The sequence below is a fragment of the Sinocyclocheilus anshuiensis genome, unplaced genomic scaffold (genome assembly GCF_001515605.1).
Source record: "Sinocyclocheilus anshuiensis isolate Anshui unplaced genomic scaffold, SAMN03320099.WGS_v1.1 scaffold990, whole genome shotgun sequence".
Taxonomy (NCBI): domain Eukaryota; kingdom Metazoa; phylum Chordata; class Actinopteri; order Cypriniformes; family Cyprinidae; genus Sinocyclocheilus; species Sinocyclocheilus anshuiensis.
The window spans coordinates 1,407,513-1,429,754 of record NW_015539926.1 but is presented as its reverse complement, the minus strand read 5'-3'; the positions used below and the strand labels follow the sequence as shown (position 1 = coordinate 1,429,754).

The 22,242-nt window shown below is 35.8% G+C and overlaps 2 protein-coding genes across 5 annotated transcripts in view; both read left to right on the top strand.

The window, feature by feature from the left end:
• LOC107686702 (polycomb complex protein BMI-1-A) overlaps positions 1-5,020 on the top strand; it is a 6,740-nt gene extending 1,720 nt beyond the window's left edge. The window contains exons 2-10 of one of the 2 annotated variants that reach the window (XM_016483798.1): positions 1,830-1,962; positions 2,060-2,156; positions 2,393-2,475; positions 2,561-2,611; positions 2,753-2,858; positions 3,047-3,089; positions 3,227-3,325; positions 3,542-3,622; positions 3,822-5,020. In XM_016483798.1, the coding sequence (XP_016339284.1) occupies positions 1,845-1,962; positions 2,060-2,156; positions 2,393-2,475; positions 2,561-2,611; positions 2,753-2,858; positions 3,047-3,089; positions 3,227-3,325; positions 3,542-3,622; positions 3,822-4,142 (999 nt within the window). In that variant the 5' untranslated portion in view covers positions 1,830-1,844 and the 3' untranslated portion in view covers positions 4,143-5,020. The remainder of the gene's footprint in view (positions 1-1,829; positions 1,963-2,059; positions 2,157-2,392; positions 2,476-2,560; positions 2,612-2,752; positions 2,859-3,046; positions 3,090-3,226; positions 3,326-3,541; positions 3,623-3,821) is intronic. The other variant, XM_016483799.1, reaches the window with a different exon arrangement.
• Positions 5,021-6,559: 1,539 nt separating this feature from the next.
• On the top strand, positions 6,560-12,868 carry spag6 (sperm associated antigen 6). Of its 3 annotated transcripts, none has more exons than XM_016483796.1 (11): positions 6,560-7,300; positions 7,450-7,545; positions 8,168-8,334; positions 10,117-10,300; positions 10,386-10,591; positions 10,659-10,832; positions 11,151-11,303; positions 11,945-12,136; positions 12,271-12,387; positions 12,486-12,631; positions 12,766-12,868. In XM_016483796.1, the coding sequence occupies exons 1-11, from the start codon at positions 7,276-7,278 to the stop codon at positions 12,827-12,829; spliced, it is 1,524 nt and encodes a 507-aa protein (XP_016339282.1). In that variant the 5' UTR covers positions 6,560-7,275; the 3' UTR covers positions 12,830-12,868. The 3 variants fall into 3 exon arrangements, with proteins under 3 accessions (XP_016339282.1, XP_016339281.1, XP_016339283.1); XM_016483795.1 differs by having other exon boundaries at positions 10,111-10,300; XM_016483797.1 differs by having other exon boundaries at positions 7,277-7,308; positions 10,111-10,300.
• Positions 12,869-22,242: the final 9,374 nt, after the last annotated feature.

Here is a 22,242-nt window from a genome sequence, read left to right as displayed (position 1 = left end):
AAGAAAAAAAAAAAAAAAAAAAAAGAGGTTTCCTAAAAATTAACATTTTAAAAAAAAAAAAAAAAAAAAAAGCTCAAACAATAAGTTTTCGCTTATTTATATATCTACTATAATGTAGGCTAAGCCTTCCTGTGGCTTGTCACGTCAAGAAGAAAAATGTTTTAATATTTGCTTTTAGCATTTTTTATTAATAAGGTTATTCACTTGCGCATGTTTTTTTATTTAGAAACCGCAATTTGTAGGCTATACCTGAGACTTGGGTGCATAATTTTGTTTAATATCACTTCTCTGACTCCCTGTAGTTGTGAATGTCAGAGCTAAATATAAAGTGACGTGTTATTTATAATATTGATTATAATATTCTCATCTGCTTAATCAGGTGGAATTTCATTATGGTAGGCTACCTGTATTCTTCGAAATAGGCCAGACAGGGCTTTGTAAACTCGGCACTTTCTCACGTGTTACAATTCATGTATAAGGGTTATTTCCTCCTTTTGACAGTTATTTATTCTATAGCACTACCATCACCAGAATGCTTGTTTAGTCAGAGTTAAAAAAGTTTGTGGTTTTGTTTTTATAACCAACCGAAAGGCTTGTTGCAAGAACAAACAGCACTGCATCAGTTCTACGCGACTGGTGGATGTTTTAAATAAATGTTAGATCATGAACGCCTTTATTTATTTAATAAGCAAGGGCACAGGTTTACATTTTTCCTCTGTAGGTTGATCTGGGCTTGAAAGTTGTCTTACAGATGTGTATATTCATCATATGTTTTGATACCCTCTAAATTAGTGTCGGGTGCTTGGTTTTCTCGCGTGTTCTTAAAATCGTTTTGTATCGTCCGATGGCTTAACTTCCAATTGTCATAGATGACATCACCCTTTAATGCATGCTTATCTTACAGCAAGTTACATAATCTTTAAAACGCATTTTATAACTAGTACTTGCAGAAACCTACTTTTGGTATGCTTCATCCAGCACGAGTTTGAGAACGTAGTTACTACTTGAAAGTTATTATTTACTCTGCTCGTTTTCCCTTGGTTGTGAGCTCCTTCAGCACTTCATAGCGCTTGTCTTCGGCTCTTAGTGAATGCCCCGCCGTAATAAGGTGTTTCGAAAACAGGATTTGTGACAAACGTAAATAAACTTCGTACATAGCAACGTATGACGACAGTCATGATGTCAAATGGGTATCAGTTTAATGCAAGGTGCATTCATGGGCAATGAACGACTGCAACATTAGTGATCCATGCAGGAGGAAGAGAATGTCAAAGCAAAGCCAAGATCAGCATCATGGTCAATAACATGAATGTTCAGTCTTTTAAGATACACTGTCATTTTGAAAGGCCGTTATAACATGTTTAATGGGCGAGATGTTTATTTTAAATCGAAATTTGCGCGTTCACTGCATTCTACGCGGAACGTTCAGTTTCAGCTTCTTGGTACGTTGCCAAGTAACGCAGCTTTAGTTGCTATAGAAACCGTAAGAAGTGTTCGTCACGTAAAGTTAATTTACGCAGATTGTCCTCATAACTGATTCAGTATATTATGGTGCGTTGTGCAGTGTTATGTCTGTTATGTAGTGTGTAGTGTAGTGAATCTGACTTTGCAGCGATATAACGATCGTTTACATCGCAATCGTGTCGTTTCACAGCCCCGAAGACCCGTGTGTAAGAGATGATCTAAAAATTCTGTTATAACGTAAATATACGCAACAGCCCATAATAACAAAATGGTAAGGTCTCAGGTAATTAAGTCCTCATGATTGTTTTCATTGGCAGTTGTTTATAGTTACAAATCTTTATCATATTATTTTGATGCACCTGCAGGGTCTTTTCTGTCCCATGACGATGCATCGTACAACAAGGATCAAGATTACGGAGCTCAATCCCCATTTGATGTGTGTCTTGTGTGGTGGATATTTCATAGATGCAACAACAATCATAGAATGCTTGCACTCATGTGAGTATATGAGTTGTGCTGCTGTATTTTTCTATATCTATAATAAATCATGCAACATACCCAGACCATGCTTATCCTCTGACATTTTGGTCCTCAGTTTGTAAAATGTGCATTGTCCGGTACCTGGAAGCCAGTAAATACTGTCCCATATGTGATGTACAGGTCCACAAAACGAAGCCACTTCTCAATATTCGGTAACCTTTAAAATCACTGTCTGTTCCATCTTTCCACTTGTTGTAAATAGTTATTCATAGTAATAATTAATTCTGATTATGCATACATCTAACATCTTGTTTGTTTCTATTTCAAATGCTGTATATTGTCTTTTCTGTTCATGCCGTTTAATGTGAGAATTAGGAAATAACATGAATTTGAGTTGGTTGCAACAGCATTGTTTGAAGTGCAGTTTTTCCCCCCCCAAAAAAAAAAGGTTTGACCAACACCCCTCCCCCCACAGGTCTGACAAAACTCTACAGGACATTGTATACAAGTTGGTTCCTGGTCTTTTTAAAAGTAAGTCAGTCACTGTGAAAGATTATTTTTATTGTTTGTAATTATTTACACATGCTTTGATCTGGAAATTTCTTTTTCTGTGCAGATGAAATGAAGCGTAGGAGAGATTTTTATGCTGAACACCCATCTGTTGATGGTAAGTATTTAATGTACCCAAGTAAATAAATTGGTTTTGTTAGGATAACCGTTTGCACAGACTGTGTTGTGTAACTGTTCAGTCTAATTGTTGAAATTTGTTGAAATTTAAGCGATGATTCATAATTTTTTTTTCCCAAAGCTGCAAATGGATCAAATGAGGATCGAGGAGAAGTTGCTGATGAAGACAAGCGAATCATCACAGATGATGAAATTATCAGTCTGTCAATTGAGTTTTTTGATCAAAGGTATGTTTACATATGTCTGTATAAGTGATTTTTGCTGTTAGTGTATCTGTCTGTGCTTTTACAAGAGTTTTAAAAATGTGTACAAAAATCTGAAGTGGCCATTCTCTAGTGTAAAGATATTTTATTTGAAACATGAGAAGTTATAATTTAGTATTTAATTTACAACAATTGTACTATTTATTGTTCAGGGCCCAACAGCAAGGCAGCACAGATGAGAGGCAAAAAGAAGAGGTAATTAAGAAGTGCTTGCTGATGCTGAAAGTCTTTATTTTTCTTCTCTGTAATGATGGTGATACAGATTACACCAATAGTAAAGTGTATCTGAATAATATATTTGTGTGTTATTTCTTTTATTTTTAACCACACAGGTTAATAATAAAAGATACTTACAGTGCCCTGCTGCAATGACTGTGATGCATTTGAGGAAATTTCTGAGAAGCAAAATGGATATACCTCCTACTTTTCAGGTAATGTGATCTGTGTTATTGCAGATGAAGTTTTAGTTTCTGAAAAAGTCTGTTTGTTACAGTGGAAGTTTAGTAGTTCAGTGTTTCATTACATAATTTTATAGAAAGAGGGGATATTGTTATTTATTTATTTGCTGATCTTGCATCATCCATTATGGTGTGATATTGATTGACTGGTGCTGTTTTTTTTAATATTATCGTTCTTTGTTCTAATAGATAGAAGTTATGTATGAGGATGAGCCTTTGAAGGATTACTACACATTAATGGACATTGCCTACATCTACACTTGGAGAAGAGTAAGTTCTGACGTTTTTTTTCTGTTCTGTTACTTTACACACTTGGTCTTAAATCTCGAAGTAAGTGAAATATTCAAGCAGGTAATTTATTTATCTTTCGATAATTAGTTAATTTGTGGATTGAGAATTTTAGTTGCTCAGTAGGCTATTCACCGTTCAATAATAAGGTGCCTTCTGTTATTTTCGCACTTTCCAAAAGAATGGACCACTGCCTCTGAAATACCGCGTGCGGCCCAGCTGTAAAAAAATGAAGATAACCCATCCACAAGATGGCGTGAACAATACAAACCGCTCTGAAAGCGACTCAGCCAGCGATAAGGCCAGCAGTCCCGCTGGAGTTCCATCCACCTCCTCACCACTACCGAGTCCAAGCACACTGGTTCAGCCTTCACAACCTCATTTCACCCATATTTCCAATCCTATTAATGGCACGACGATGACGAGCCCAAATCGACAGTTCACCTATGGCAACAAAGTGCGAAAGACGGCGCTGAACGGATCTTCCACATCATCGGGATGATGAGGGACTACACGATGAAGCCAACGCCAGATATATTCCAGCTATTTCCATGCCAACGCAGTGTCATGTAGATCCATTTATTTTTGTCATTATTATCAATATATTATACATGTAACTTTAACGTAGTGGAAATGACGCACTTCATTCACATTGCTGGAATTTCTAAGTTTGCGTGAGAACGTCAGAGGCCCATTTGATTGCAAAGTGGAGCGCAGAGCTACGGTTGTGGCAATTTCAAAATGCAGAAATGACTGAATTATACCTACCTTTTTATATATTTTGTACTTTCGGTCTACAGTTTCCCTAAACAAACTGCGTTATCTGTTGCTTGTATTTTACATGTGTATTTTAATGTTCTTTAAAAGCATGATAAAAAGCATTTACTTTTGATATTAGTTTGCCTTTTCTGGAGTAGTTACTAAACATTCCTGGTATATTCTGGCCTTTAATAATGTATCAAAGAAAGGCATATATATAGTTCAAAATTAAAGGACAACATACTATATTAGGTCTGCGCGTTAAAAGGGATGAAGAAATGCAACGTTAAGTTGTAGTCGGCGTAATAATTTTCATTATTCAAAGTTCTTGGAAATTCAAGTTTAATCTTTGCAGTTATTGTACGATTTGCTCCACTGTGCCGGTTCGGGTCCGTCAGTTTGGTCTCGAGGTCATGCGCCAGTCCTGTATATCTTTCAGACTGCATTCAAGCGATTACATACACGAATTTGTCAGAAGACAAACAGCTACTGTTAACCCCAAACTTCTTATTCTGGACAATATTTTGATGTCTTCAGTGTTCATTGACTTATTGGTCGATTGTAGACTATTGACAGCTATTGTATTGTGACTGTTACACAGTATAAAACATCTAAATAAAACATTTTACACTTTCAATCGTTTTCTTGCGTTTTAATGCTGCTTCGAATCATACAAAGAGAGAGAAATCTACATACACCTAAAAATCTTCATGAATTTGCACAATATCCGAATATATTTATTCAGACTTGTATGTAAAATAAGTATTATGGTGAACAAACTTGATGTTTTAGTATTCAAGAGGACCCTTTATCCTTTCCAGTATTAGCTCAAATCTCAGTAGACATTAAACTTAAATAAATAATAATAAAGTGTGGTCCAGTAGAGAACAGCCGTGTATTTTTATTTTATTTATTTTTTTGACGCATAAAGACAGCCTACATCCTTAAACGCGGATGGCAATATATGAAATGCTTGTGCGGTAAACTGGTAATAAACGTGAAGAAGTTAATCTGATTAATTCAAATCCTTTTGACCTCATGTCTGTTGCGAAGAAGGTATTGTGAGGCAGGTGCTGACTTCACCAACTGTAGCTCAAATAGATGACAAGCTTATAAGTAGCCAGTAAGTACCCAGTCAGACCTTTTTGTGCAAAGTAACGGAGAATTTGTCGGTGAATCTCTCCATGAGTCGAGGAGTGCTTAACTGAATACACTGAGGTAATGAAAGCTATTTATTTTAACGGGGTATGCAGTTCATCTCTTATATGTTAGTTGACAGTTTCAGTAATAATCTGGTACGTCGACATGGTCTCCAAAGACTTCAGAAATCTTGTAGAATAAGGCAGTTTCTCAGCACATTTAATCGGTGCTGGGACTTCCATAGTCTGACTGAATATCTTTCAAGGCTGTAATCTTTCTCTCTTTTTTTTTTGCCCACTCAGCCTGGCAACGCGTTAGTATCTTATAAAACTAATTTGGACCTATAACACTATAAATTGCTTAGATTATTATAGAATAAACAAGACATAAGAAAATCCCTACCACCAGTGATGTTACTTAGTAGTGAATTTAGAGGTGGAAATGAGCAAAGGCTAGAGGACATATTTTACATTCAATTTGTGACATTCAAATTCATCTCTTTTTAAAAAGGAAGAAAAATGTTGAGAAAATTGCTTTTTCCAAAAATCTCTGCTCACTTTGACTTGCCCTGGCTGATGCTGAACCGTACGAATAAATGTAGGCCTACATGTTCTTAATTACATTCAACAGCATTTAAACAAATTTGTTGAAAAGCCTTGCTCATTATGAGAGCATGTCTTTGTTAAAAGTGACATTGAAGTTAATGAATACAGTTTTCAGCTTTGAGCTGGTGTTTAAAAGCCCGATTTGTTTGAAATGTTTTTTTTTTTCATCTTTTTTTTTTTAAATAGAGGTGTATAACCTTAATAAATTGATTACTTATCCAATAATGGTCCAGATATAACAATCTAAATGACAAGCTTATATATATATATATATATATATATATATATATATTTATCATTTTAGGCCCATATAACTAAATACAAAATAATTTCTAATGTTTTAAGTGATTGGCCAAACACTCGCATTTTCAGTGCGTGAAATGCAACATAGCCTATACGCCTAGAGACAACAAGAAAATATGAAAGGCAGTCGGGAAATTATGAATTCATAATTATTTGGTAACCTGCTCAACTTACCGCATTATTAAAGTTTGAAGTGGGTTAAACAGTAATAAACTAGAGCGACAACTCACAAATGAACAATCACGTAGCCTACGGAAAGTTTGTATTCTATTTGACGAGACACATTTTTGCCTAGGCCTATATGATGCACGAACTATAACAAGCACAAGTTGCTTGTTTGTTTATTTAAAGAAAATGTGCGAGTGTGAAGACTAGTAATTACTAAATATCAGTACTGCTGCTGTGACTGCAGTTATCTCTGCGATAACCATGAAGCTAATGTGGGGGCAGCTGTTCCCTCTCGCAGCTGCTCTGTCCCGATATCCCACATTCATCGACTGTTTTTGGATCTTATATAATATCCCAAACTAATTAGGGGTTATTTTACCTGCTATTACATCTGGACACCAACTGCATGCGGCACTGTCCCTGATTTGAACATATGCGCGTTTCAGCACGAAACATTTGAAGAACATTGACAGCAAACTCACCGAACGAACGCGGTGCCTATCACTTCCGGTTTGTTGCCAAGACAACGGTTGCACGCCTCCTCTAAACTCAAAGTCACAACAAACGCTCTTTCCTACTGGAAGCTTAAACGTAATTTTTTTGTCGCATTCACGCAGCTTTTTTGTCGTTTTTGCTCCGATTTGGGATACTCATATAACTATGAGTCAACGACAGATTTTGCAAGGTGAGAAAGTGAGATCCGTTGAAGTAGCCTAAGTTAAAAATGTAAAAGGTTAATTAAAACGGCCAGTAGTTGCTTACTGTTCTTAATTTTGCAGTTTGTTGCCATAATTGTGGGCATTGATTCGTCTTATTTTGTCTATTATTATGCAGTGTTTGAGCAGTACCAGAAGGCAAGAACACAATTTGTGCAAACTGTAGCAGATCTTGCAGCAAGACCACAAAATACTGAAACACTTCAAAATGCTGGTGAGTGTTTAAAATTAATATTTTGTTTAAGGGAGGTTTCTGCATGAATTGTGGTATGGCATTTGCTTGTATATACGTATTATATAATACTTATATAATTTCTAATTTAATAATTTAAATATAATTATACTTTTTTTTTTACAAATTCGCCAAATTCCAACCTTCACATAACTCAAGTAAATTAAAATTTCATTTTATTTTATCTATTTCTTTGTTTGTTTGTCCTTACCTACAATGTTAGAGAAGAAGCGTTTATTTCAAACCTTTCAACACTCAGGACTGATGGGGGTAAAAAAGAGGCCATAGCAAGTGTTTCTTTGTACAAGGATCTAAAACAATATCTTTAATTTTCTCCCAAACACAGTACAATGAATGTTTCTGGACACAATGTCTTCAAAAGAAGTTACCAAGCTACATTTTTAAATTAATAATACAGAAATAAGGAATACATACACTCATGCTTACCCTGATCTCTTTTGGAACTCAGAAGAATATTTTGTTTAGATATATTTTATTACATGATTTGAATCTTTGAAAGTATATCCTCCGCTCATCTGCTCTCGAGTGTCTTTCCACTCCTGTTTTCTCCCCTGCACAAATGTGCTCACTCTCTTTGGCTTAGGTGTAATGTCCCTTTTGAGGCCTCTCCTTTTGGATGCAGTCCCAACTATTCAGCAGACAGCAGCTCTGGCTCTCGGAAGGCTTGCCAACTATAACGATGACCTGGCTGAGGCTGTAGTAAAGGGAGACATTCTTCCTCAGCTTGTGTACTCCCTGGCTGAGCAAAACGTGAGTTTCTTTAGCTGTGCCTCTCAGCTCTAATTTGAATGAATAGGTTTGCGTTGAGGTGTCGAACTTTAATGCCTACATTTGATTTTGCACAATGCAAAAATTTCCATTAACACTGTCAGTCAAGCAATCCATGCTTATATAATTTACATATTTTTTGCACTGTTATTCTTTAAATGTTTTCTTTAAATGTTGTTTAAAAACGTTTGTTTGCACTATTTAACTTCAATGACTTTAAACAGTAACAGGACTTAGGACTGTTGCCAGGTACTGAACATTTACATATTGTTTCATTATGAAAATTTAAAGATCATGCTAGTACAACATCTCCAGATCTCAGACCATGTCTCTTTTGCCAGGAGAAGAATTGTTCAGAATAAGTCAAGTCAATTTATTTACTTGACTTGACAGTATTAAACAGGCAAATAACAGAATTAATGATGCAAATCAGGCAAATCCAAATTCTGCTATAAAGCAGCTATAAGTGTCATTACAACCCTCTACATTGCGAGTAAATCACTCATGCGCAAACGGCAATCTCATTGGCTGGCGCTCACCTATTATAGTCCCTGTTTTGATTTCAGCAAATCAGTTCGAGCGAACGCACACAACCTGATTAATATTCATGAATCCAGTAGCTCATTAATCCTTGGTGCGTTTTATATTGTTCTTATTAGTAGAATTCGTATCATTGTTATCTTATCAGTATATTTTGTTAGTTTTTCCCCAATTTTTTTTTTTTTTACAGAAACACTGAATGACCAAAAAAGCACCACCACCAGTCCGAAGTTCAGTTAAAATGACTAATATGCATTCATACATGGTTATCAAGTTTTAATTCTAATTACTAAAATTCTATCATTAAATAATATTGATTATCATATTATAATGCTTGACTGACTGATGTTAAGAGTGTACTTTCAGATATTTAAACTGTGCCATTTTACAAACAAATATATATATATATCAGTCTGGCGAGTTAACTAAAAAATGTACTAGCCAATGGCGATTCAATTGCCAAGGTGTTCGTAGAGGGCTGCATTATGCAACTGCATTCAGTTCTGTGCTTATTTAGTTCAGTTCAATATCTGTTAAGTTCATTTATTATGAAACAAGTTCAATTCGGTGATAAGAAGACAGTAGTGTGGTTATTCGGCTTAAGTCAGTTGAATTTTGGTTCAATTCAGTTCAATAACAGTGTCAATGTTGCAAAATTCATGAATTATGAACAAACTGGATTCATCTATTAAGCAGTAGACAATAGTCTTATTATTCCGCTAAATTCATTTTTTTATGCTCACCTGTCAGTGTCAGTGCTGGCAAATTGATGTCTTTTAGACCCCAGCTAAACAAGCCAAAGGCAACAGTGCCAAGACAGAACCCAAACTCCATCAGGTGACAGAAATTGAAGGAAAAACCAAACACCCTTGGGAGAAACCAGGCTCTGTTGGGGTCCAGTTCTCCTCTGGCCTAAATGAATGGACATGGTGTGATATTGGTCTGCTTCAGCAGAGAAAACAAAACATGATAAAGTGGCGGTCCAAAGGCTTTGCTCTAAAACTCATTGTTAGAATGCTATTACGCTGTCAGAGAGGCCTCATCAGAAGTATAAAACACTTTCAACTGAAGGTCCTTTTATGTAACTGAATAATATAGAATGTGATAGATCACTTACTGTTCATTAAAGGCAGATTTGCAGGTGATTTATGAACATTCTAGTGTATTTACTGGTCAATTGCTTTGTCCTTTTCCCTCTGGATTACTGGGATATGAAAGACACAGCGTTTCTATAAGAAAGCTGCAGCATTCGTGCTTCGGGCTGTTGCTAAGCACTCCCCTGAACTGGCCCAGGCCGTGGTGGACTGTGGAGCACTGGACGCGCTTGTCATCTCCCTGGAGGAGTTTGACCCTGGGGTCAAAGAGGCTGCTGCATGGGCAATAAGCTACATTGCCAGACATAATGCACGTAAGTTTGCATAAAAAGGTCGTTTTTTATTCTTTCTTGCAATTCGTCAATGTTCCTTTTGTTCATCTCTTCTCCTGCTGTGCAGAGCTGTCTCAGGCAGTGGTTGATGCTGGAGTTGTGCCTCTGCTCGTGCTATGCATCCAGGAACCTGAAATCGCCCTGAAGAGGGTTGCAGCTTCCGCTCTGAGTGACATAGCCAAACACTCCCCAGAGCTGGCTCAAACCGTGGTGGACACTGGGGCAATCGCCCACTTAGCACAGATGATCCTAAACCCAGATGCCAAATTGAAGGTGACACAGGCTACAGATTTTGTAATCAGTGACATGCAGGCTTAACATTTTTTCCTCCTCTTTACAGAGGCAGGTTTTTTCAGCTCTCAGCCAAATCGCCAAGCACTCCGTAGACGTAGCCGAGATGGTGGTGGAGGCCGAGATATTCCCCGCTGCACTGGTTTGCCTAAAGGACCCGGATGAATATGTTCGGAAGAATGTTGCCACTCTTATTCGGGAAATCACAAAACACAACCCCGAGGTACCTACCTACCACATACATAACATAGCCACTAAATGATTTCAAGATGCTTGGGTAAGTTTGGAATCTCCACTTTGTCAGCTCTTTGACACCCCGTTTAAATAACATGGTGTGAGGCAGCTAGTCTGTAAACCATGGAGAATGTGGGTCTGTTATTTATCACCAGTGCAACACAGGAAACAGACAATTGGAAACCGCATTGCATCACCCATTTTTTTCACCTGCCCAAAACTGTTTTGCTTTTCTGGTCTGCCTCACTAATTGTTTATCATTATGTCACACTGGCTTATGTGTTTGCATTGTGTGTTTCCTACTCAGCTGTCCCAGATAATAGTGAATGTGGGGGGCGTAGCAGCTGTGATTGACTACCTCGGGGACTCCAAAGGGAATGTACGCCTGCCGGGGATCATGATGCTGGGCTATGTGGCTACACACTCTGAGAACTTAGCCATGGCTGTGATTGTATCTAAAGTCTGTTATCACATCCTTTCATAAGCTCGCATGTCAAATTTGAATTTAACTACACATAACTACACAAAAGCTTGGGGTCAGTATAATTTATTTTTTGACAGAAATTAATCCTTTTATTCAGCAAGGATGCATTAAATTTATCAAAAGTGAGAGTTTTACATTGTTACAAAAAAAATAAAATTTCAAATAAATGCTGTTCTTTTGAGCTTTCTATTGATCAAACAATCCTGAAAAAAGTATCATGGTTTTCACATGCATACTGAGCAGTACACACATTTTCAACTGTGATAATAATTGTAAAAAAAAAAATGCTTCTTGAGCACCAAATCAGCTTTTTTGAATGACTTTTGAAGGAGCAAGTGATACTGAATTCTGGAATAATGACTGCTGAAAATTCAGACTTGACATCACTGGAATACATTACATTTTTATAAATATAAAAAAGACAACAGTTATTTTAAATTGTAATAATATTCCAGAATATTACTGCTCTTACTGTATTTTGATTACTGTATCTTGGTGAGCATAAGAGACTTCTTTCAAAAATATTTTAAAAATCTTACCAACCCCAAACTTTTGAACAGTACTGAATTTCTCTCATAATACTGATTATGATCATAATTGATTCTCCACTTCTGTAGGGAGTGCCACAGTTGGCTATCTGTCTGGAGGAAGAGCAAGAAGATCACATCAAAGCAGCAACAGCTTGGGCATTTGGCCAGATCGGCCGACACACACCTGAGCATGCAAAAGCTGTTGCTGTGGCCAATGTGTTCCCTAAACTCCTAAATCTCTATTTGGACACTGAAAGTTCTGAAGACCTGCAGGTCAAGGTGAGCCCATTCTTAAAGTGACTGATAGAGGTACCATTTTTCATTTTGGTGTAAATAATTTTTTACCACTGACATTTAGATTAGATTTTTAGTAATTGTTGTCTCTTCTTTGCTTTGTTTACATGCTAAAAAAGGCCAAGAAGGCACTGAAGAGCATCCTTCAAAAGTGCACTTATCTACCAGCACTGGAGCCTCTTCTCTATGAAGCTCCCAGCAACATTCTTAAACATGTCATCTGCCAGTTCAGTAAGGTAGAGGGAACTTCATCAACACATTTTATGAGATCAACATTTGTTAATCCCAATAAGAATAGTTAATATAGCTTTTCTATTTCCTCCCAATCTTACAGGTTCTTCCTCATGACAGTAAGGCACGTCGCTTGTTTGTTACCAGTGGCGGTCTGAAGAAAGTACAGGAGATCAAAGCAGAACCTGGTTCTGCAATTCAGGAATATATCAATGCAATCAACAACTGCTACCCTGAAGAGATTGTCAGGTTCTTACACATTTATATGAATAATAACCAGTACAATATCAACATCTTTTTAAACCAAAGTGCATTTATAATGCTGTAAACGTTAGTGTGCTGTATAGTTTTAGCTGTTCCACTGATTGGCCCTTCTTTTACAGGTATTATTCTCCTGGTTACTCTGAGACCTTGCTGGAAAGGATTGACAACTATCAGCCAGTGTGATTTTCTTCACTGAAACACTTATGGATGCCTTTTTAAAAGCTGTGATCACCCAGTCGTAATGCTTTAAACACATTTAAGCCAGTTGATAAAAAAAAAAAAAAAAAACGATTAAAATGTATGTATGCTAGCATTTTGATTTAGCTTTGATGTCTTAACTTGTTTCATGTTTTGTAGCAGGCTGAAAAAATAAAAACAGGATAAAACATATCAGCGAAGTAGTAGCTAAATATCATACCGTTCATGAGAACCGGCCATATTGCCGATGTGTTGCTTCGTCAATTCGTCAAGACATCTTCCCATAGCATATTTTCATCCTCTTCTACAATCCACCCTTCATTCCCAACAACTCACCACAAGGTCGTGCAGCATTGCTGACATCGTTATCGCTTCACGGAGCAAAGAGCAGACCGCTCAGTTTCACACTGCTGTGGGCTACTGGCAACATGAACCTTGCAACACGAAGCACCTCGAACCAAGAGACTTAATACCCTTGTCACATACACATCACATGGTTCACTACATGGGTGAACGTTGCCTCCATGTCTCCACTGACGCTGAAGCTTGTTTAGAATTTGACCTCATGAAAATGCGAAAATAAAAGATTGCAAATGGACATCAGATGAACGAAGCAGCGAATGTGTCAAGGTTCTTAACAAAGGACTCGCACAATTATAATTATGCCTATACAATTTTGAATATTTAAGAAAATAAAAAGCCTAAAGACCACTGATCTATATAAATGACTCGATAAATATGATAGATTAGTGCTAAAGGCCCTAATACTAGCGATTGACATTTAACACGTCATGAACAAACAACAACAATTAAAAAGCGAGTAGTCAACTTCCGCGCTCGTGTTCAAATATTTATAATAAATGCCCGCAGAACAGGAACTAACGTTCGAAAGGGAACGTAGGGAACACAAATATGATCGTTACAGAGAAACGAGCCCAGAACGTTTGATTTTCATTGGCAATTACACATTCACTTATTATCGCCCCCTGCTGTCTTATTTGTGCATAATGTAGACTACACATTAAAGAGCAGCTGTTAAACATATGGCAGCCCATTCTTTGTTTATTGTTTCATCTTCTGGTGTCAATCAGATTACTTTTTCAATTGACGTTGTTTGGTTATGCATTGTCTCCATCCCACAGCTTTGTCCAATTCACAAGCTTGATTACCAAATCAGAGTGCCAGATCACTTCGGGCCTATTTGAATTTGTATTGATTCAGAAGCCGTTTGCAGGAAATTAATTTGTCAACTTAAATATAATTGAAATAATTTTAATATTCTCTATTGTAGGGGATGGTTTGTCATAGTTACTTTCTTCAAGTGTCCTCTCTGACTTGCCTCCTTTACCGCAAAGTCGGAACAAACAAATAGCAGTTGTGGCATCGCGTTTTCAACCACTGCCATGCCCAAGAAACGGAAGAAACCTTGAAATAATTAAGCCATATACGCTTGAGGCTTTTAAATGAGAAGGCTATAACCTACCCACAAACCTTCGTGTGCACCAGATTGCAAGCTGCTATGCATAGATTCACTGAAAACTGACAACAGAAGTTTTCCTCCTGCCTCTTCTAGGCTATTTGAGACAGTCTGTCCATGATATGAATGTCCTCCGATTTTTTTCCTTTATTGTTTAAACGGTAGGCTATTTAATAGCAAATCATTCAAAGTTAATCTGCCTTTAAATATTGTAGGCCTTTTTGGGCCTCTTGAAACGCAACGAACATTCACACCCTTTAATAAAGTTAATATTAAACTTAACTGTCAAACGAATATACCGTAATAAAACAGTGGATTTTTATCTAGCAAAGCTTAATGTAGCCTAGTTATGAAACATGCAACCAATGCGCCATAAAGTCTCTGCTTTCTTATAGATAATTTTGTTTTCTTAAAATCTAAAGAACGCGCTCAGTTCTTTTTTGTTCAACGACAGCTGTCATTTGATAATATATTTGGGTGATTTTTAATTGTTGAAAACATTGCTTTCTACCATGTTTTATTTAATTTTTTAAAAATTAACTTATCTTTTTGTATTAACTTATAATATTTAACAAATATTTATATTTAAATAAAATTGTCACACGTTTTATTTCATTTGTTTTTTGTTTTAACGTTTGATTTTAATCTTTTTTAAATTAACTTATATTTAAAATACATTTTAAAATATTAATTTACCTTATATAAACATCCGTTTATATAGGCTTCTACGATGAATAGCTTTGTTGTACACAATAAGCATTGAATGGGTAGGTAGATATTTATTTGGAAATTAATTGGAACAACAAAAGAAGAGTTCATTAGCAAATGGCTTATCTTTGTCGACTTGTTAATGAATCTGCAGGCCTACACAAGTAAACGCAAGGGGGCGCGGTCCTCTCCACCCGAGCTAGCACTCAAACAGCACAAAACTACATCTTATTTAGTGTGTTATAGCCTATAGCACAAGGAAAAGCTGGTTTTATTCACTTCAGCTCTCATTCATAACAGTGGAACACGGATACGAATCCCCCAGAGCTAATGTTTGAAATGGCAGGTTCTGATTTCTCAGTGGGATGGAGCCCTTGGCTTCCTGTTGTGGGTCACTACAACTGATCATGTTCATGCCTCACCTATAAATGTCTGTGTCTCACTAATCCTGACGTGGTCCATCTCGGAAAAGTCTTTGAAGCTAAAAACATCACTGGCATGTGATCAGTCAGACTTTGTCAGCAGGCTCTACACACAGGCATCCATGCTTTCACCTGAGATTTTCTCACATCCTCTGTCTTAACAAGAACGCATAGGCTACGTAAACAGTCAGGCTTTTCTCTATAAAACAGACCACAAAGCAGGAATAGGCCTACAAAATGTAATCTTATAATGCATAACGCTATAGGCTATTTTACCAATTGCCGTGGATTTAGATGAGCATGCAGCATTTACTTGATTAGCTAATGTGCCGTGTTTCATCCGAGTAGGCTACTATCTCCATCAGTTTCTGATGACTATATGACTATATGACTATATGCATGAACATATATGTTTTGGAGTATTTTGGATTATTTAAAGAGAGTGTTTTTTTGTTTTGTCTTCTCTCATTCTATTCGGTTTCCTGTTTGAATACAGTCACGACATGTGTCATACAGGCGTTGTTTATCCTGTGTGAAAATTGCAGTCATTGTTGTTTGCATGAATTAAAAGTCGCCGAATGTGCAGTTTGAAGGTGTAAAGCGTAGGCTACGTGTGAAAACCCTTTTATACAGCGAAAAAAGTACGGAACCTTAATAGTCGGTACACAAACTGAGGATTTGAACAAAAACTATGCAATTGATTCGTGTTTAAGTTCCAGCAATCATAATGACTTCTCAATAGAAGTAGCCTACATAATTGCACTTTTAACTTCTAATGTCTGATCCCTTACATGTGCCGACCAGAATGTTTAAGAATTATATAAAAATAGTAGAACTATAATAGCATACGATACAGTCATACATTACAATAAAAATGTTGTCGTAGGGATTCCTGACTGAACGCATAAGAATATAATCGATCGTTTGGAAATGCAACTGTCAATCAAGAAGTCACGCCTCCTATTCACCTGTTCACTGCGACTTCAGACAAAACCATTCGCACTAGTGACGAGAGACATTCAGATTGTTACGATGTTTCTTTTATGTCGGTTTGTATTTTGTTTAATTTTGTCACTCATTTTTGCTCTCAGACATGTCAAGGGAAACTCGGGATATGGTATGTATAGCAACTCTGAAATAGCGTCACAAATAAGGCCTTGTTAAAACTCTTTTGAGGAATATAAATAATTTTGGTAAACATTAAGATTTGTGTATAATATCATGACACTTTTTACAGCTGTTCAATGGTACTTTGAATTCAGCAACTATAGCTCATTGGACTTACTCCTTTGTCAAGAAACGGAGCATCCATTATGTTCCAAGCTGTGTTTCAGTGAAGGGTAAGAGCATTTTTTTTCTACTACATTTTTATCTGCACTACAAATGAAATTACACTGTAAAACGTTATGAGAGGTAACCTAAAACTGTGAATAATAAAATCATGAAATATTGTACAACTAAATAATATACAAATTAATTTTTTATTCAAGTCAAAAAGTATGATTTCATATGACTGAATATTTGTACTTTTGACAAAAATACAAAAAACGGAAGTGCAGACAATATAACAGCTCAATACAGTTATTCAGTTTTTACAATTAAAATAAAGATCATTATAAACTATAAAATAAAATATAAATATTAAAAAAGAAAAAACCCTACAATCTAAAAATCTAAAATGCTTACAGTGCTGCTTGAAAGTTTGTGAACCCTGTAGAATTGTCTATATGTCTGCATAAATATAACCCAAAAAATCATCCGATTTTCATGCAAGTCCTGAAAGTTGACAAAGAGAACCCAATCAAACAAATGAGATGAAAATATACACTTTGTCATTTATTTATTCAGGAAAATGATCCAATATTACACATCTGTGAGCGGCAAAAGTATGTGAATCTCTAGGATTAGCATACTCTATTAGATTCATCATCAGGAGAACACTGAACAACCATGGTGTGCATGGCAGAGTCGCAAGAAGAAAGCCACTGCTCTCCAAAAAGAACATTGCTGCCCATCTGCAGTTTGCTAAAGATCATGTGGACAAGCCAGAGGAATACTGGAGAAATGTTAAACCAAAATAGAACATTTTGGTTTAAATGAGCAGCGTTATGTTTGGAGAAAGAAAACACTGCATTCCAGCATAAGAACCTTATACCATCTGTGAAACATGGTGGTGGTAGTATCATGGTTTGGGCCTGTTTTGCTGCATCTGGTCCAGGATGGCTTACCATCATTGATGGAACAATGAATTCTGAATTATAGCAGCTAATTCTGAAGGAAAATGTCAGGACATCTGTCCGAGAACTGAATCTCAAGAGAAATTGGGTCATGCAGCAAGACATTCAAGATTTTTGAATGTTCACAATCTAGTTTCGACCATCCAAGAAAAAAAATATTCATAAATATTATATTATAATATTCATATAATATAATGAGTTTAACTGCTCACTCATTGATTCAAGACCTGCAGATAAGTTTCTGTGTTTTAATGTTTGGTATTGAGAAGAAGGTCTGGTTTTTATTTGCCTACAGATGCTTCTCCACTGAGTATGTCCCTTCTGGGAATAAGACGGGCTGGTTGGCAGTGTACAGCGGCAGAGGGCCTTCTGTTCATGAAGCCACTGTAGCTGCTTTGACTGACAGGGTGCAGATTGGGAAGCCCCTCCTCCTGGAAGTCTCAGGTTATTGTCAGCCTTGCCATAGCAACCCTTGTGTAATGTAACTTGCTTATAATTCAATTGGGTTTTTAATTAAATTTATTGAATTGAATTGGACATCTTAAATAAAGACGCTAATGAAAAACAAATGGAAATATAAATATACTGCACTATATTAAATAATACATTTTCATATAAGTATACATTTACTTAGATTTTTAAGTATAATGCAATATATGCATGGGTCATGTATGGTTATATATTGATACATATACAATTATATAGCAATGAAGCCAATAAAGAACCCAACTTTTATCTCACTTTTGCATAGTTACACATTTCTTATATGAAAATATGTGTAGTAGTATAGAGAAAAATGTTTACTGAAAACAAATTTAAATTTTTCATTATATTATATATTATATATATATTATTATATATTATATATTATTTTTGTATTTAATATATTGTAATATATAAACACAATATATTATTCCTATATTTTCAATATACATTAAATAATTTTTTGATTGTTAATATATAAGGAATATATATTTTACAATATCCTTTTCTCAAATCATTATCTATGGCTAAGCAATGCAATGTAATCCCTTGTATATGTTCTTGTTCCAGGCATACTAAATCTGAGCAAAGAAAACTTTTCTATGGTTTTCATTACATTTAGTGGGAACTCTGGTCCTCAGGGTCTGCATAATATATCTGTTATGGCCAGCGGATACCTCACCTGCTACATAGATGCGATATTACATGCTGCTGGATTGTACCATTTAAGTATGTTTAGCTGCAAAACAACAAATATACGGGAAGAATAAAATAGCTTTTGTGACCACCATATGTCTCTGTATTTTTAGATGTGACCGTGACCAACAGTATCTACACTCATTCTGCCAGCTGGAAGATTAGAGCATGTCCCTTTGGGACTGAGTACTTGAATCTCATGTTGTCCAAGAGAGATCAGGATATCCCATCTTGTGCCCCTCTGCCCACAGATGCAGAGGACAAGCAGCAGGGTAAAGCCTCAACAAAATCCATAGACAGTCACAAGCGAGGTGTGAGGTCCCATGCATTCATAAAGAAAAGCTACTCAGTTGTACAAACTTATCAATGCTTTTTATACTTTTCCGCTCTGTATGTGTGCTGTGTTTTCCAGCTGTTTGGATCTTTTCTGATAAACGGGCATATGCATCAGAAACAGACATTCAATTTGTAGCAGTAACAGAAGAGCCTGATCCTCTATACTTTCATTGGAAATTTGGGGATGGACCAGAAATAAAAACAACATCCAGAATCTACAAAAAGAAATATCGCTTACCAGACAAGTACTTTTTGATTTTTTGTTTAATCTATTTTCATACTTGCCATTCACAAACTAAAGAGCTTACAATTAACATATTTCATACAGATTAAATATAATGTTTTACTTAGTCAATACTTTGCATGTCTAGAAGTATTTAGTTACGTTTATTTATTATTTATTTATAATTATAATCTAATTTTGATAGTGAGTTTGACTGTGCACTCACTGATTCAAGTTTTTATGTCTATTTATTTGTTTATTTATTTTCCTATCTATATTTGCAGATACGGTGTCACTGTCAGTGTGTCTAATGGTCTCACATCCATCAGCTCAGATGTTTATCCGCTCGTGATTCAGAGAGCTGTGCAGCCCAACAGGCTTCTGTATAGTCCCTCAGTTTTATCTCACAGCTTTGTGAACTTCACCTGCCTGATCAGCGCAGGAACTGATGTCTCGTATGTCTGGAATTTTGGAGATGGAACAGAACGAGATGGATCAAGCACTGAGCATCATGTCTATAACAGGTAAAAAAATGCATTCTCCTGGCTGTATTGTTTTTAAAATGATTTATCGTTCGTTGTTTTTATTATAATTTTTTATATATAGCTACATTTGTAAGTTATTTCCACCAAAATCTTGTCCTCAGTCATAATTGTTGGTCACTTATGACACTGAATGTTTTTTATTTTCTTTATTTATTGTACATGTTATTTTTATTTTTTTCGATAGAACTGGAGAATACATAGTAGAAGTTATTATGTCCAACCTGGTGAGCTCAGCCTCTTTAACAGGGCACATCTTTGTCGTTGAAGAATTATGTCAGCCTCCTCCTGTGAAAAATATGGGCCCAAATAAAATACAGGTACAAGTTGTCTATATGCTACAATTATACAACTATACTCTAACAATAACACTATGGAGACACCACTAACAAAAATGTGTCTATATACTATATATAAGTAGTTTTTGCTTGCATACTTTCAGGTGTGGCAGTATCAAACTGTCCATCTTGCTGTGACGTTTGAGGCACAGATTCAGTGCAATGTTTCCAGAGGTCTGCTGTATAGATGGACTATATATGACATGAGCGGACGACAACTGCTCTTCCCACACATAAACATGGGACGGCAGTATATTGATCTTCCAAAATACCTCCTTCATTATGGAACATATAATGCTATAGCAAAGGTAATGATTTTTTGTTATTTCACTGTTTTGCTTAATTGTTCTGTCAGATAATCTAAAAAGTACTTGATATGGTAACATTTAAATAACTGATATAATTAAAATATATTCAAATATTTATATTTGTACTGTTCAGAATTTTGGGGTTGTTTGCAAATGCTGCATTTATTGGAATAAAAATAGAAAGAAATGTTATTGCGATTTAAAATGACAGTTTTCTATTTTTAATATATTTGAAAAATGTAATATTTTCCTGTGATGCAAAGCTGAATTTTCAGCATCATTACTCCAGTCTTCAGTGTCACGTGATCCTTCAGAAATTATTCTAATGTGCTGATTTGGTGCTCAAGAAACATTTCTTATTATTATCAATGTTGAAAACGTTTGTGTATTGTCAAAGAATCCTGAAAACAACTGCATATCATGGTTTCTACAAAAATCTTTTTTTTTTCAGGATTCAAAAGCATTTATTTGAAACAGAAATATTTTGTAATGTTATAAATGTTTCGACCATCTCTTTTGATCAATTTAATGCAATTTAATGCATCCTTGTTGAATAAAGGTATTAATTTCTTTAAAACCTTACTGACTCACAAACAACTATAGTGTATATCCATATATATATTCCAAAATATAATTTGATGTTATTAAATAAATTATAACCTTAGGTTGCACCACAATATTAATTTCAAGAGTCAGATCAGATAGCTGGTTAAGGCTGCTTACTTTAATTTTTTTCAGCTTAACTGCTCTACATTTTAATAGACATATTTACACGGGGAAATACTAACACAAGTTGTATTTACCACAAAGGTCCAAGTAACCGGTAGTGTGGTGTACAGCAACTACAGTGTTTTAATTGAAGTGGTGCGCAGTCATCCTGTCAGTGTCATCAGCGAAGCCACAAATATTTTCCTCAATCGTCTGAGTGGCACCATCGTCACTCTTGATGGACGGAAATCACATGACCCAGATTACCCTAATAATACTATAAGGTACAACAGTGTTTGTTCATTGATACATTCTGTTATTTTTACTTAAATCACATCTGTTTTCTTGTTTCTGTTTTAGTTACAGCTGGTCATGCAAGCCAGTAAACACAGAAGAGAGCAGCTGTTTCAACAGGAACATTGTGACCACTTCAGCAGTACTTACATTTCCCGCTCTTTCCTTGAAACCTGATTTTGACCTGCTTAAATTTACTCTCTCCGTGTACAGTGGCCATCGATCTTCCTCATCTGAGATGTTCATCACTGTAACATCAAAACATGTCAGGTGGGATTTAAGTGGATAACTAAAATTACATGGTTATAAAAAAATGCATAATATGCAATAAACACAATATAGTGGCACAAAGTATGTTTGTGTATATCACATGTTTCATAAATATGTTTTTTTTTTAATTCTCTGCAGCAACATTCATTTGTCTTGTAAACATTTCCGAGAAAATGCAGTGAATTGGAATGAGCAGTTTTCTGTTTCTGCTCTCTGTGATGCTTGTGGTTTTAATGCAAAAAATCTGACCTATTACTGGAAACTTTACCTGGTTAATTCCTCAAGCAAAGCTGTACCAGAAAGTAAGTACACAGTCATACAGAAATGCACTCTTAAAAATAAAGATTCTTTATTGG